Source organism: Mugil cephalus, chromosome 5 (assembly GCF_022458985.1).
Source record: "Mugil cephalus isolate CIBA_MC_2020 chromosome 5, CIBA_Mcephalus_1.1, whole genome shotgun sequence".
NCBI lineage: Eukaryota > Metazoa > Chordata > Actinopteri > Mugiliformes > Mugilidae > Mugil > Mugil cephalus.
In genome coordinates, this window is record NC_061774.1 from 16517592 (window position 1) to 16532663 (window position 15072).

Genomic DNA, 15072 nt, shown 5'->3' on the forward strand with positions numbered 1-15072 from the left:
CCCTGCACCATAAAGAATGCCTGATCTCTGCCTCTGAAATTCTCTTTCTTATACGTTCCACAGTGGATCCACATCGTGTGGTGCCACTCTTCTCCTAGGCTCCAGTGACCCTAGGAAGATGTAACCCAAAGTCCTGCTGTTATGTTACACCATCAGTTAAAAAAAAAAAAATGAAATTCAACTCGGATACGGCGCAAATGTCAAAAACAACCATGCGTCAGTCAGTGGCAGTGCCCATGAAATGTCACACTCTGTGCACGGAGCATGAGACGGAGTATCTGCCGACGCAGCTGAAGCAGAAACTGAGGTCGGGTGTCTTCGGCTCACGCCGAAGCCCACATGCAAAGGTCAGAGATGCAATGACTTCAGAAATGAAGCCTGGAAGGAAGCTGGTGGGTGTGGGTGAATAGTGGAAGGATATTCGGCAGAAACAGCCACAACAGGAATAGGAAATAAGTGAATATGGCCATCCAGAGAATCCATTATATATCAGAAGAGATGGAGAATGGGAGAAAAGGCCCGCGGCCCTTCTTGGTAATATGTGTGTGTAGTTCAGTGCTTGTGTGTGTGCATTTAGGCATGTGTGAGTGCGATCTGCACTGCGACGGCCTCAAACACACCTTGGTGGTTTATGTGCATTTCTGACACGTGAATGAGCGCGTGGGTCTGTTTGTGTGTCTAAGTGCATCATGTGTTTGCTTATGCACATCCGAAAGTGACACCGGTGTGCGAGCACTGGACCATGGTGCATCGGGAGCAGAGTAACGGGCACATTAAGGGGGGGAGGAGGCAGGCTGGGCATCGAACAGACGCTTTCCTTTGCTCTTGTTTTTCCTTTACTTGTCCTCCACCTTCTGATTTACTCCTCTGCCCTTTTACGTCCTCCTCCACTTTTATTTCCTCATTGCTTCTTTTATTTGTCATTTGGACTCACACAGCACTTCACGCCCCATGCATCTCACTCCTCGCCCTTGGCACTCGAATGTTTGCTTACAGTCTGCTTTGGGTGCTGTTGAGGACACAGGGACCCCAGGCCCTCCACTGCCAGGTGACGTCGGGAGCGGGGAGACCGTAGGCCGTGCACGTCAGCGTCTGGCTGCTGCCACTCGGGTAAGGGCTGGACGGAACTGCCACCTCTTTCTCGTGGATCTGCGGGGGGACTGGAGAAGAGAAATCGATCAATTTATGCAGCCAGCCATAATATTTAGACGTGGGCCAATTCCAGTGTGCTGTACTGTTCACTGGATAGGATAGGGGAAACACCCTGGGCTAAGGTGACAGTCCAGCATAGCAAACACAAATAGAGAGAAAATCAACCTGATTCAGAGTTATGACAAATGCAGATGGCAGCTTGTGTGTATTTGAACTGTGGGTGGAAATGAATGGAGGAATGTTATAAGGCTAGTACAAGAACATTAGAGAACAGAGAGGACAGATGGTGTGCAGAACACAAGGAGAATACATCAAACTTCACTCACGAATATGAGACTCAGAGATTTTAATCAGAACAATGAAAAGGTTGATTTTGAATTCAACACCAAAACCATGTAGTATGTGGCTCAACTGACTTTTTTTTGTTGTTCTAAAACACCTGGCTATAGTGAAAGGAATTATTTAAATTTTATACGGTTAAATAGTTTTATAATGTAATTAGTTAAGACACAAACATGTTCATCTGCCTGTATATCATCATTATCATAATCAATTAACTGTAATTCTAAAGTTATTCAGTGATCATGACATCGGCATCTGCAATACTGGCCCTGCATTTACTTGGCACCAAAATTGATAACAAAATTCCTATTTAGTGTCTTTGGATGGCACTGGTTTGATTTCATAGACCATTTCTTTTTTTAAAAAAGCCTCTGAAGCACGGCCACAGCAGGAATAACAGCCAGTACCAAAGCATCAGAGGAGTTCATTTTCCTGGTAAACGAAACACAAACTGTGTGATTTGCACCTGTATGCAGCGTCTCATCGAGCAGAAGCATCCACCGTAGAGGAGTCTACTTTATGTAACTTTAAAATGCTCAGTTAACCTCATTAGGAGGTTTGAATGAAATTAATTATGAAAATCACTGTTAATAATGACGATGTCGTAGCAGTAGTCCGTTAGCCGGTATAAAAATAAAATGTAAAGATAATGCATTCTGTAAAGCAGGGGTCTTCAGCGTTTTTCAGGCCAAGGACCCCCAAACTGATGCAGAGATTAAGTAGGGACCCCCTACCTAATATATGTGTTCCATATTAAACTTGGCCTAGTGGTATTTATAAATATACATTATTATCATCATCTTGCATTTAATAGTAAGCTTATCCCTTTACTAAAATATGTTGGATCCATGTTAATGTGAATGCAAATAAACCTAAATTTGTGTGGGAAATTATAAAATACACACACACACACACACATTTATATATATATATATGCATGTTGAAGACCTATGCTATGAAGGGAACATACTGTATAACCCTGCCAATATTAGATGCATTATTGAATTTTATTTCAACTCTAAACTCAATTTATGATTTATTGTTTTCTTTTTATTATGTAGTTTTAATTGATACATTGTGAAACAAGCTAATGCTGCATCAGCTTTCTGTTGAGGAATCTATTCATATAAATGTCACGCTTGTAAATACCTCTGTGGTTGTGTGTAACCGTCTTGTGTTTATTCTGCAGTCTGTACCTCTGGGGTGGTTTTACACTGAGCATACACCAACACACACACCAACACACACACACACATACCGTTGACAACGAGCATGACGTTGAGACTCCTCTCCAATGCGGCGGCACAGTTTTTCAGCACCACCGTGTACAGCCCCGAATCCTCCTGACAAACATCCTTAATCTCCAAAGCGTGGTTTGCGTGCATCCTCATCCTTTTCATTTTGAACTCTGGCCGCTGGTTTATCGGTTTTCCATCTTTATACCTGCACACAACACACGGACGCACACAGAGCCGCTACAGCACAGAATATTCCCCTGCTGAGGTGAACTGCCCCTAAATGAATCTCAGCTCAGTGAAGCCTAATTATGCTTTGGAAAATTACATGTAATGAATACAGCAGAGAGTCGCTTACCATTGCGTTTCAGGGGTGGGGAAGGCAGAGACATTAAGCTGTAATTTGAATGACTTCTGGCCAGCAGTTACCTCCACCGTGGGTCCATTTCTGTAGTCGAGGTTGATAAAAGGCCTTTCTGGAATCAGAGGTATTCAGTGGTTTACGTAAAGCAGCTATCAAGCCGGAAAGTGAGCTTGGAATCACCGACTCAAGGCATGAAAACATTTCAAAATATCACCAGAAATGTGGACTTCAATAGGTTTGCTGTCTACCAATAGTTTAGTTTTGATATTAAAACATATTTTTTGCTTAAAAATCGACTGAATAAGAAATAACTTCTTCTTCCCCAGAAATGATTGATTCTGTAAATGATTCTGTATTCATAGGCAACAAAATGTACCAGCGCTCAGCTCAAACCCCAAAGGCTCTTGACATGTCCAGGCAGCGGTCGTACGTTTTCTGTTGAGCCGGGAGCAAGAATCTGAGATCTGAGCCACAGAATCTGAGATCTCTCCGATTGGCTGGTGAGATTAGAAGACCACGGCATGATGTTCAAACGGGAAACAGGAACCTTTTTTCATTTTACATCCTTATCTCATCGGAGGATTCAAAATGATCAGCCCGATCATCGTGTAGCCTTGGTCCTTTGATATTGGTTTTGGTACGTCTGCTTTTACTTTTAAGGGATTTCTCCCGTTCTTGGTCTGACTTGATTTGATATGTGAGCTAAAGGTAGAGAGGGAATCCTGTATTTCTTAAAATTTCTTATGAAATATGGAAAAGTAAATGCCTTTCAGTGCATTTCCTTTACCTTCATTCCTTCCTCCTTGCAGTCAACTTTTTTTACAAGAATTATTTACAGTGATGAAATTAACAAGGCCACACAGGGCAGAAATATATAAAAATATTCTAAAGTTTCAATTGTTTAATGTAAATGTTAAAAAAAATACACTATTAATCACAGTTTGGCACGACGGTGCTTCGTACTGTTGTACTGGTTTTACAAGGCTATTGTTTTTAGCCGTTTTTAGTGCGACATGGGCATTTCTACATACGTATGTCGAAAAATACTGTCTGTACGACCGTTTTAATGCAACACAAACTAATCAGAAGGGCTAATAAATGGAACATTGAAGCTTCTAATTGCTGTTTACACACAAGGCAGCCATCTTGGCAACTCATTTACGACTTAATGTGTAGAAAATCCGACTTCGGGGGCATTCCTGTTGAAAATTCCAACTCGGAAATTACGATTTCTGAGTGCAAATGGAACGCACCATTTTCCCTGCAGCTGGATGTGTAAATGTCTGTGGTGCTGGGTGACTTTTGTCACTTCCGTTCTGGGGTTGGGTGGAGAACGTCACCTTCTATCAAAACAGGACAAACAGTAGAAAGGTAGAATAGTAAAGTAGTTCCTGCTTACCATGAACTGTGACCTGAGTTTGTTGGGTTTGGGTTGCTTCCGTGCTGGTGACACTGCAGATGTAGGGGCCAGAGTCTGTGACATTGACACTGTGGATGGTCAGGGTGTTAACAGCCTCTGTGGCATGAGACAGAGCTTCGCGATGGGGCTTAGTCTCCACCCAGCTGTTTGTCTGGCGAAGAGAAACTGTGTCATCAAACGCCATCTGAAACACGGGCTTTTTATTTACCGTTGCGTGACGCCAGCATCTTCTGCGCACCTCTTTTCCAGGGTAAAACCACTGAATGTCCACGCCAGTGTTGAACTCCACCACAGCCGTGCAGTTCAGGGTGAGGGCCTCCCCGACGATCAGCTCTACCGGGTCCTCAGGAAACAGCTTGACATTGTAAACCTGACTTCCTGTCCGGGAAAAAGTAAAAAAAAAGGGGGGGGGGGGACGGTCAAACATAGCAAGGGAGACAGTGGGAGAGGTCACGGTGACATTGTCAGCAGTTTTTCCTTCCTCACAGGACCAGAGGAAATGACTTTCCTTTGGACCAGAAGAGCCATCCCACTTTAAAGAAGCAGCCTGCCACAACCTCACACTACTCCCATTCATGTGTCGAGAAATATCAATGGGAGCAATTAAAGCGGAATACGGTGAAGCCTCAGCCCAAGATGAGAGGGAGAAAGGCATGGTTGCTTTGGACACTGGGCAGGGTACCTAACATTCAAGCCATCTCTCTCTGCATTTCCTGGAAATGACTCAAAATAAAATGGATGTGGGTGATCTCTGTGCAGCAGACTCTGATTGCCTGATAGTTTAAACGCTCCGTACTTCGCACTGAAGACTCACTCTGATTTTCTCCTCTGACTGATGTGGCTATTACTTTTGGCTTGCAGCGATGGGTATGAGTTTCCTTTTGCCCTCTGAAGAGAGGTGAATGATCTCACACACATAGCAAAGAGCGTCTGGCTCCCACAGAGTTCAGAATGGACCCCTCCGTATCATCTCGCCTCCCCATCTTAGTTTCCTAAAACTTAATTATGCCCTTTCGCTTTCCTTCTTCTTTTCTTTTAATTCCATGGACATAATGGCTCAATTCCCACATAAAAAGGGGAGTTGTTATAGAGGAAATTACATAATTACCTAAAAGCCTTGAAACTGTCCGCATTAAGGCATAATTGGCTCCCGGACTTCGGCGCGGAATTACGGTGCAAAGGCGGTGACTGCAGCAACACCTTTGAATTTCCAAGCACTCAACAAGAGCAGCGTCTCAAATGTAATTCAAATATTTGTCTTGGGCCAGGGGTGTTTTTGTAACCGTGCGATTTTTTTTTTTTTTTTTTTTTGCTCTTCTGCAAGACTCCGTGCTGAAATTGAAACAAGACGTCATGAACCTCGTGGAGTGCACCCGGAGTGTGCTTTTACCTGTGGTGTGGATCAGGTAGTTGACAGATTGGTGCACTTCACCCTCCAGCGTGGCCGCACACAAAACGCCGATGATCGGCGTGGCGTCTATGACTTCTCTGGGAATGGACCAGCCTCGCTTGTTGTCCCACGTCACCCAGCGCATCTCCAAAGACATGGGGTACTGACATGATGACAGGGCCAAATCAAACGTTAAAACTTCACTGGACGTCCTCGTATGGGGAAAGTGAGAAATCTGGTGGTGAGTACAGACCGTGTGGAGAGTGACGTTCAGGTCGGGCACCGTGACCAGACATGGCACTATGACGTGCGTGGACGAGCGCGTTATTAAAATGGTCTCCATGCTTTTTTCCTCACTCTGGCTGTGGCTGCCTCTCCTGAGGAAAGGCTGCTCAGGGTCTGGGTGCAGAAAGAGAGGAAAAAAACAAAACAAAAAAAAAAAAAAAACACAGGGTGTGTTAAAGGGAAACACTCCAGCTGGGGTAATGGCAGCTATTACCGAGGTAACTTTACAGACAGACAGCCCCATCTCTCAGAGCCGGATAATGACACCCAAGGACAGGCCTTATGTGGAGTTTATCACGATTACCAACAGCTCGGTCTGTCCCCTCGCAGCAAATAGCATTAAAGAGTGCTATTGCACATCAGCTGAGAGATGGACAGCTAAGGGCTTTAATCCTCTTCTTAATAGTGTTACAATTTCACCTCAAGCTGTTAGAGGAAAGTCTCGCCCAGGTTGCATCCTTAACGCCTTCATATTTCCCTTTTTATTGTCTGACTCCCCTGATGCACAGGGCTTTGAGAGACATCACAGCAATTGTGTTACCAATTTACATCGCCGCTGTTATCGCTACAAATCCCCGAATTCCCACAGCAAGAGGCCGCGCAGCTATAAAAACGCTCACATCTCCGGCTTCCCCGTCAATACCAGCGTCTTTTTTCGCACGCCGCATGTCTACAGCCCGCTCGCCTCTTTTCTTATTTCTCTTTTAAGATAAGCCGTCTATTATTTTCATGCTTCTTTCTGAAGCACTCAGAGGTATCACTTTGAGCTGCTGCAAGGGCAAACAAAGGGTCCTATCAAGAAGGTTTGTGTTTTCCGCCCTGCGGTGTCTAAATACACACGAAAAAGATAAAAAAAACACACACAAATGCTGGCAGTTTATGTTATTCTCAATAAATCACCTCGGCTTTTAGACAGCAGAAGAAGAGGCCTCTCACCCAGGGCAAGAAGGGTTTGCAAAGCGTCAAGCATTGAGGTTTGAGTCTATGTGGGTGAAACAGAATGTATTCCGTGTAAAGGTGGAAAGCCGATAGCTGTACACTACATTCACACTTTCAGCTTGCGCAATCATGAGTCCAATTCTGTGAGCGTTTAGAGGGCAGCGCGCGGCACAGAGGGGGTAAAGGGTCGACATCTGCCTGTCTAATTGATTCCGGGTGTGTCCCATCTCATCCCACGGCACGCTGGCTCTAATTCGTGGCTGCGATTTCATCTGCTTCTGATCAGCCCCCTGGTCAGATCTGTGGAAACTGTTTTGGCACCCTGTCAAAGGGGATAAACAGGCGTTTCACATGAATGAACTGGTCAGCAGGCCTCCGCTGCGTGACACTCCGCTCTCCCTTATACCCCTTTTCGATCACATTATAGCGAGGAGATGTGAGGAAGAGGCGTCTTTGGAAGCCAATAAATCAACATAAAATAGGGAGAGTGGCCCTGAATCTTGGATGTGACAAACTGTAAAAGTTGGAGAAGAAAGAAAAATTTTACCGTGCAGTTCTTTAAAGATTTACACCTATAAAAAATTTAAATAAGACCTGCTGCTGTAGCTCAGCCTTCAGAAATAAAATTAACAACACATCCTATCTGTAATTAGGAAAGTGAACGAGCTGATCGTTCCTCTTTTATCGCAAGCTTGGCATCTCTCATTTCCGAAACACTAATTCTGCCAGCTTCCAGGGCGTTGGCGGGGCGAACTCTGCGCCGCCAGTTGTAATAATGCACGGGCCGCTTTGATATCGAAGTAACATTCAAACAGGAGGTCCGTGAGGAACTCCCAAGGAAAACAGAAACGGGGCCTCCGCGCAGCCAAGCCAAAGAGACGCAGGCCGGGTCACGCAAGCGAGCGGGGAGATGGAACGCCCGGCTTTTAAAAACCAAGTTCAACAGCAACGCGAGCTCAAAATGAAACGATGTCTTGATAGAAAAGAAAAGTCACGGTCGGACTGTTTACTTGACAGTTTAATTTAGTACTCTTCAGGTCACCTTCAAAGGGAGGAAAGATTGAAACAGTCCTTTATGAATAATGCATGCTAATCCACGTCATTTAAATGTGTTCAATTTGCATTTACAAGAGACTTTATGTCAGCATCAGTGCATACGGGAGTGTTACGACGGTGGTGGTGGAGGTGGGAGTGGGGGAGCGCGGGTGGTATTTGCTGTGACTCACCCCTGACGAAGACATAAGTGCTGACGGCAGTGGTGCCGTCAATGATGGCCTTGACATCCTTATAATAGCAGCGGTAGTAGCCTGTGTCTTTGCCCTGCGCCTCGTTCAGGACCAGCGTCTTGCAGTACTGTCTCCCAAGCTGCCCCGGACACTCGCTCACCAACGCCACCCTCTGCCCGGGGACCCTGGTGGTGGGCAACTGGGCCTGGCGGTCGGCCAGCTCCTGTCCAACCACGCTCTGGTCAGGCCAGGACCAGGCCAGTGTGCGCTGTCCCCTGAGTGGGCACATCGTTTCATTAATTCATTACACAACAATTAACAAGGAAAATTAAATGTAATTTATATATATATATATATATATATATATATATATATATATATATATATATATATATGTGAACTTCATTTCCTACCAGTCAGTGTCTCATAAAAGTCGTAAAAGTGAGCAGTTTGTTTTTGTGACATTCTGCATCCTCATATCCCCTGTTTGCTCTGAGCCTTGCCACATAAATTCAGTTATGTTAACCCGGAGGCATTACGAGAAAGATAGAGCGCAATCATAATGGCTGTCTGAAAACTGATAGCTATGCTTTCATCACCTGCCTCCGCCAAATACGGATGTCCGCGTTTGCAGGCGCTGCCAAATTGTGATGACTGGAAATAACATAAAAATGACGGAGGACAATGCAAGTATTATTTTCCGACCCTTTTGGAAGACTTATCTAGATCCAGTAAATTGCACTCGGTGGACTATAACATGACTAGAATTAAACCGTTTTCCTCCTCTTGAAATTCTCAGCGAAAAACAACTATTTGAGACCTGCGATGGGAAGCTTTCCAAAGACAGCCTCCCGTAGCCACAGAAACAGAATGCGTAATGGCGTGGCGGCCTGGTGGCAGACAGTGAATCCGAGATCTCATAAGGATAAAGGAGCGTATTCATATCTCACATAAGCTCATTTTAAACCAGCGCTGGCTGTGGTTTTGAGCAGGAATCCCCGTGTGTCACATGACACGGTTTTTTGTGTGCACAGTTTAGAAAAAAAAACGACCGTTTATGTTGAAAGGGCTTTTCTGTGCTGAGTTTGTCTTAATCGAACCGAAGCTTTAATCTTCTTGGAGACGGGGTTCAAATAATACAGGCAACAAGCAGGCAAAGGTTGTGGAAACTAATAATGCATCAGTGTTCAGGAAGATGACTTTTTCATAGTTCCTATCTGTGTGTTAGGAAGTCTGCCCTGTTTCGTTCTGAGGAACTGAGAACAAACTTAGCTCTTAGAACTCTATATAGGATAATAGCTGAAACCTGAACTTCTAGTTAAATGTTTATGGTGTAGGCACTTTCCCTGAGAGTGACGTAATAAAGGAAATAATAAAAAACACCAACATCGTTAAAATGTTTGAAGTAAACAGAAACGTCCATATCAGCTTTAAAAATAGAACTGGACAAAAGAAGCGAACATAGACTCAAGTCTTGACTTTGAGCCTTTTTGCGTATAGTGCAGAACAAAATAACGTAGCTATACCACCTACTAGCGACATACTATTCCATGTCACAGTTCCTATTGCCAGTTTGACTGCAAACAGAAAAAGCAAGTGTAGTTTTTTTTTAGTTAGCTTTTAGGTAGTTGGTAGCTACCCCTCACTAGCTCCCAGAACTGTTCTGGTGTGAAAGTCCCAATTTGTACTAGATTTAGGATTAAAGTAGGGTAATGCACGCTCATATTTAAAGGTAAAAGCACTGAATGTAGACGCTTTTATTAATCTTCGCATTCAAAAATCAGAAAATGATGGTAGTCTCACTTTTTTATTCTGGCAAAATCACTTAATACCGTATTTCTTTCTGTAGTGGATTATGTGAAACGTGTTTGATTTGTAATGAGGGATAGTATATTTATTTTGTACCACAACATGTGCTCTTTTTTTTCTCCTTTTCATCAGTAGAAAACAAATTAACACACAAAAGCACGCACACACACACAAACAGGCAGCAGAACATACCTGCATGTGATATTGAGCGTTGTAAGGACTGGGATCACTAGGTCGTCTCTGGAGCTGTCGATGATGGGTGGAGTCATAGAGAAGCCTATCACCAGACCTGAGGAGGAGGGAAAAAAGCAACCGTGTTAGATTCATGTTACACTGGTCACTCAGGACCTCGTCCTGTGACGAAGCTGCATGGTAGGCCGACAAATCTCCGAAACGCATCAGGAATCCGAAACCTGACACGACGGTTATTACATTTACAAGCTGTAAGGCAATCTGCTGCCAAAGCCCTCGGTCCCCGATGCTGAATAACACTCAGACGGTGAAAATCACGGGCTCACTCATGAGACAATGCTGCTGTGCGCTCCTTGCCTCTTCCTCCTCCTCTTCCTCCTCCGATGAAGCGCCACAAATACTGTTTGTCCTTGATTCATTACCAATACGCTCACTTCTCCGACTGGTGCTTGGTTAATACGGCCCGTCTAGAATGTCATTACCGTCCCAGAGTCCCCTCAGGGTGCTATTAGCGCTTAGTCAGACTCCGCACCTACAGTCTATCATATATAAAAGTGTCACAGTGACTTATGTCCCACCTGGATATCATTAAGCTGGAAACACACACACACACACACACACACACTGAGGAATAGTAAAGACTGAGCGGTTGAATGGTAATGGTGGGGCTTTCGGTGCATTTACAAATCAAATGATGACCATTTTTCACACTCAGTGTTTGTTTGAAAATCATTGTGATACGTATAATTAATGCACGGTACGCTGGCACATTTCCAGCTCCCGCTTTTTCCATCTAGTCAAGGTCAAACGGAGCCGCGTCTATAAACACTCGAAGGCCTTTATTAAGCCAGTTTCAAACTTTAGATCAATGTCCTTTCTTCTGCCGGCAAATAACAGAACATGAGAGAGCAACGGACCAGAGCTGTTTCACAACAGCTAGCCGTAACCTGCTGCCAATCAAAACCCGGAGATCTGGACATCTGCGGATCTTGTACACAAACCCCAATCCCCCAACGCATCCTGCTGCCCAGGGAGCACAATAGAGCAAAGTTATTCTTATGTAAATATTTTGGTAATTTGGAAGGAGACGATCGGCCCCAGTTCCTGCCAAGTGTGCAAAGAATTCAAAAACTCCAAAGTGTCCCTGACTTTGAGAGTCAGTCCTGGGTACAAATAATAAAAAAAAAAAAAAACACCCAAAGTTGTGGTTAGAAATTTGTTCCTGAAGGTCCAAATGGCTCTGTTAGCATAAACGGAATATAGCATACATATAATAATTTCATTGGCGTATAATCGCCTGTGATTTCAAATTGTGCTCTGGTGGCTTTGTCCTTAGTCCATAACTACGTGAAGCAGGAGTCCACCATGTTGCTTCGCCATTACTACTTCTACAGTAGCAATGTAGCAATGGCTACTGGGACATTTGTTTTTATGCTGAAGTGACAGCCACCATTCATCTAATTGATTTTATACGAAGGGGTTATATATACTCTTTCTGGCGCCACCTAGAGGTTGCCCCAAGAGCGATTTTGAAGCCATGCCTGTCTAATGGCCCCTTGTACTGAATGAGATTTCACTTGTATCTGTACTTTCGTGATGCTGATTGGCTCAGTGGCGCCCTCTGTGGTTGGAAAATGTCACTGGCAGTCTTTCTATATTGCCGGTTTGTTAGAGCCACACCTAAGGGACGTTTGCAGAGCACAGCAATGTGTGCTAAAATAACAGCATAATACATATACCTGAAGCTAGCTAACAAGCAACTGGGCTGAAGTAACTTGTTGTACTTTGTAGTGTGTTGTGTTCGAGTTAATTCATGGCTGACCAGTCCTAAAAAACAAACAAACAAAACAAAACAAAAAAAAAAACAAGGCGAGACAACACAAAGTCAGGGGTTTGTCTGAAGTCCTGGTCACAAAACTCTATTGTCAGTAGGCACAACTTTAAGCTTTAGTGCAATTTGAGAGTATTTAAAAAATCACTGTACAATTGTTATCAATGGGAGAATTAACATTCATTTTTGCTGTAAAGTTGGACCTTTTAACACCTTTTTTTTGGAGGGTTGCTCCTTCATCTGCTGCTTGGTTCATCTACATCCTCAGAAAGGGAAATTGAACCACTAGATGCTGCAAAAATCATACGTGCTTGACCTTTAAAGCAGCAGTCTTCAATGTATTTCGAGCCAAGGACCCTTAAACTCGTGGAGAGATTAAGTAGGGACCAACGACCTAATATATGTGTTCGACATTAAACTCAGCCAAGTGGCCGAGTTTAATGAGCTATTCCTTATTCCTTTACTAAAATATGTTGGAGTCATATTAATGTGTATTTAAAGAAATGTAAATATGTGGGGCGAAATTAAAATGAAATTTAAAAAAATGAAATTAAAAAATGTCTAATCAACTAAATATTCTGGAATTTTAGTAGAAAGACAGAAAAACGGTGACCATATAAAAAAGGCTAAAAATGCTCTATAAATACAAATACAGTGAGTTGCAATAATACCCCAACTATGTGTTAAGCAAACAAAATGAGGAACTTAGACTTTAGATCATTTTTTATCACTACTTACGAATGGTAGACTTCAGCAACTTAAACCATGGCAACAACAGGCAATGATAACAAGCACAACGATGTTCCAGCCTTCGTCCAGATGTATTCATCACTTTTAGCGCCCCCTGGAAACAGTTACTCTGAAGGTTACTTCCACTGAAGTTTGTGCTGCTTGTACTACTTGGGTGCATTAGCAGTGAGCTGTACCGTCTGTATGCTGCACCGAGCTTAGCTGCTGGTGTTATTGGCTGTAGCTTCATATTTATCTAACAGATGTGTGAGTCAATATACTTAACTTTCAACAAGAACACAAAGAAGCATTTATTCCTGAAAAGTTCCTCTGTTTTATTATTCTTGGTACTGATCCCCGTCCTTCTCTTTCTTACAACCTATGAATAAAAAATAAATATTGATTCATATTTCAGACATCCTTGTCCGTGTCTGCTGGAGATCCTGGTTTAGACAGAAAAGCCACCCAGCGATATCCGTTTCTGTCTTTGCAAGGATATTAAAGCTGATGGCTTTAACTCACACACCGGCCACAGAACAACACTTGAATGATTGTGAGGTAGAATTGCAGCGCTGGCACAAAACAAACACATTGACGATTGAAGTAGGAAGTGGTGACAGTCCATGAACCATTCCCAGCTTGGCTCCCGGCGGGATTTTCCTTCCTTGCTCTTTCAGAGATCTCTAACTCTGCCTGAGAGGAGAGGCAAAGTTTCCCCAACTTATTGTCTCAGCCCTGATGTGAACCTGCCACCAGCTTCGGTCCCATCACCACCCCTCTGCGACACAGCGCAGCTTTGTCGACTCTTCCTCACACCTTGAAACGCTGCAAACCCAAACAGTGGATGAACACATACACACGGGGGCCGACATGGGACCCCCCAGGAGCTACAGACAGGGGGAAAGTGAGAAAGGAAATTCATTGTCAGGACAACTTGCTTTTCCCCCCCTATTTTAGGAAGAGTAGATTTCCTTTACACGCAGCGAAGAGAACAAGAGACATCACCTCAACAGTGTTCAAGGATAGTGGATAGATGAGCTCTAGACCTCCCACACTTTCCCTTGAAGACGTCAGTCCCTCTTGGGCTTATTATAGACAACAGACCTGGATGTTAACCACATGGCAAAACCTGCAACATTATATCTCACATTCTTCTTACTGACAAATTTAAAGCGCCACTGATCACTGTTTATAGTGACAGATTAGTTGATACTACTAAAATATTGATATCGGTCACTCTTCGCCATTGTCCCTCAGTATAATATGATTACTTGTTTTAGTAGTTCCTTTTTAGCTTTAAATCTCCACAGATTTTCAGCTCATTGTTTTGTCTTTCTGGCACGTAACTCTGCTGGCACTCATGAGCCGGCTGCTGTTTTACTGCCACAGCAGAAAGGAGTGATTTAAGTCTTGATAAAGTCTCCTTTTGTTAAGCACCGAAGAGTCACAGAAGTAGCAAGGTGACCTAGTGCAGCAAGCAGCTTCTTAAGGTATTGATCTTAGGAGGTGGTGGAGACCAAAACATTATGTTAATTATGTTTGATTTCTGGTGTCAACAAGAAAGGCAAAGATTAAAGCTTGGTTTGTACTGGTTTGCACAACAGATCAGTGCAAAGCCTTTGCCAGAGTGTACGAGTGGCCTCCGTCCTAAGCATTTACATACACAGGGTTGTTCTATAATTACATTAAAACCTGTAGTCTCTTTGTGTACCTCAACTCACTGGAGTGAATAAATGTCAAACCACAGTTACTTTTACTGAAATCCCAGACATTGGAGTATGGTATGTCAATTGACAGCAGCAGAAGCAGGTTCAGTGTATGTTTTGGTCATCTAATTTCCATTCAGAAAAGGACAAAAAATTCTTTTCAAAATTTAAAATGGAAATTCAAGGCATTCCATTTTCATTTTCTGCTTCTAAAAACAAAAATCGTTGGAAGACAGAAACAAAGTAGTGCCCGTTTTTTCACATTTTGCACCCGAAAATTGACGTTTTCAAAGTAACAGCTTGTATGAGGACGTACTCTGTTTGTGGTAAGAACACCCAAATATATGTGGTTTCCCTAACGCAGGCTAATGTCTTTGGGACCTTACTCTGACGTTATTTTTGACGTGACAAACCAGGGCTTGTCATTTGCAGAAATCTCTGCACGCATAAGA

The 15072-nt window shown here is 43.4% G+C and overlaps 1 protein-coding gene and 1 long non-coding RNA gene across 4 annotated transcripts in view; one reads left to right on the top strand and one right to left on the bottom strand.

The window, feature by feature from the left end:
• flt4 (fms related receptor tyrosine kinase 4) overlaps positions 1-15072 on the bottom strand; it is a 50136-nt gene that overhangs the window by 21200 nt on the left and 13864 nt on the right. For all 3 annotated transcript variants that reach the window (XM_047584748.1, XM_047584747.1, XM_047584749.1), the window contains exons 2-10: positions 10355-10451; positions 8354-8628; positions 6157-6302; positions 5904-6066; positions 4752-4891; positions 4493-4664; positions 3088-3205; positions 2753-2937; positions 995-1160 (exon numbers count right to left, since the gene is read on the bottom strand). In XM_047584748.1, the coding sequence (XP_047440704.1) occupies positions 995-1160; positions 2753-2937; positions 3088-3205; positions 4493-4664; positions 4752-4891; positions 5904-6066; positions 6157-6302; positions 8354-8628; positions 10355-10451 (1462 nt within the window). The remainder of the gene's footprint in view (positions 1-994; positions 1161-2752; positions 2938-3087; positions 3206-4492; positions 4665-4751; positions 4892-5903; positions 6067-6156; positions 6303-8353; positions 8629-10354; positions 10452-15072) is intronic.
• Positions 385-4900, top strand: LOC125007869. Its single transcript, XR_007112813.1, has 3 exons — positions 385-534; positions 939-1110; positions 4763-4900. It is a non-coding gene; the product is annotated as an uncharacterized LOC125007869 (long non-coding RNA).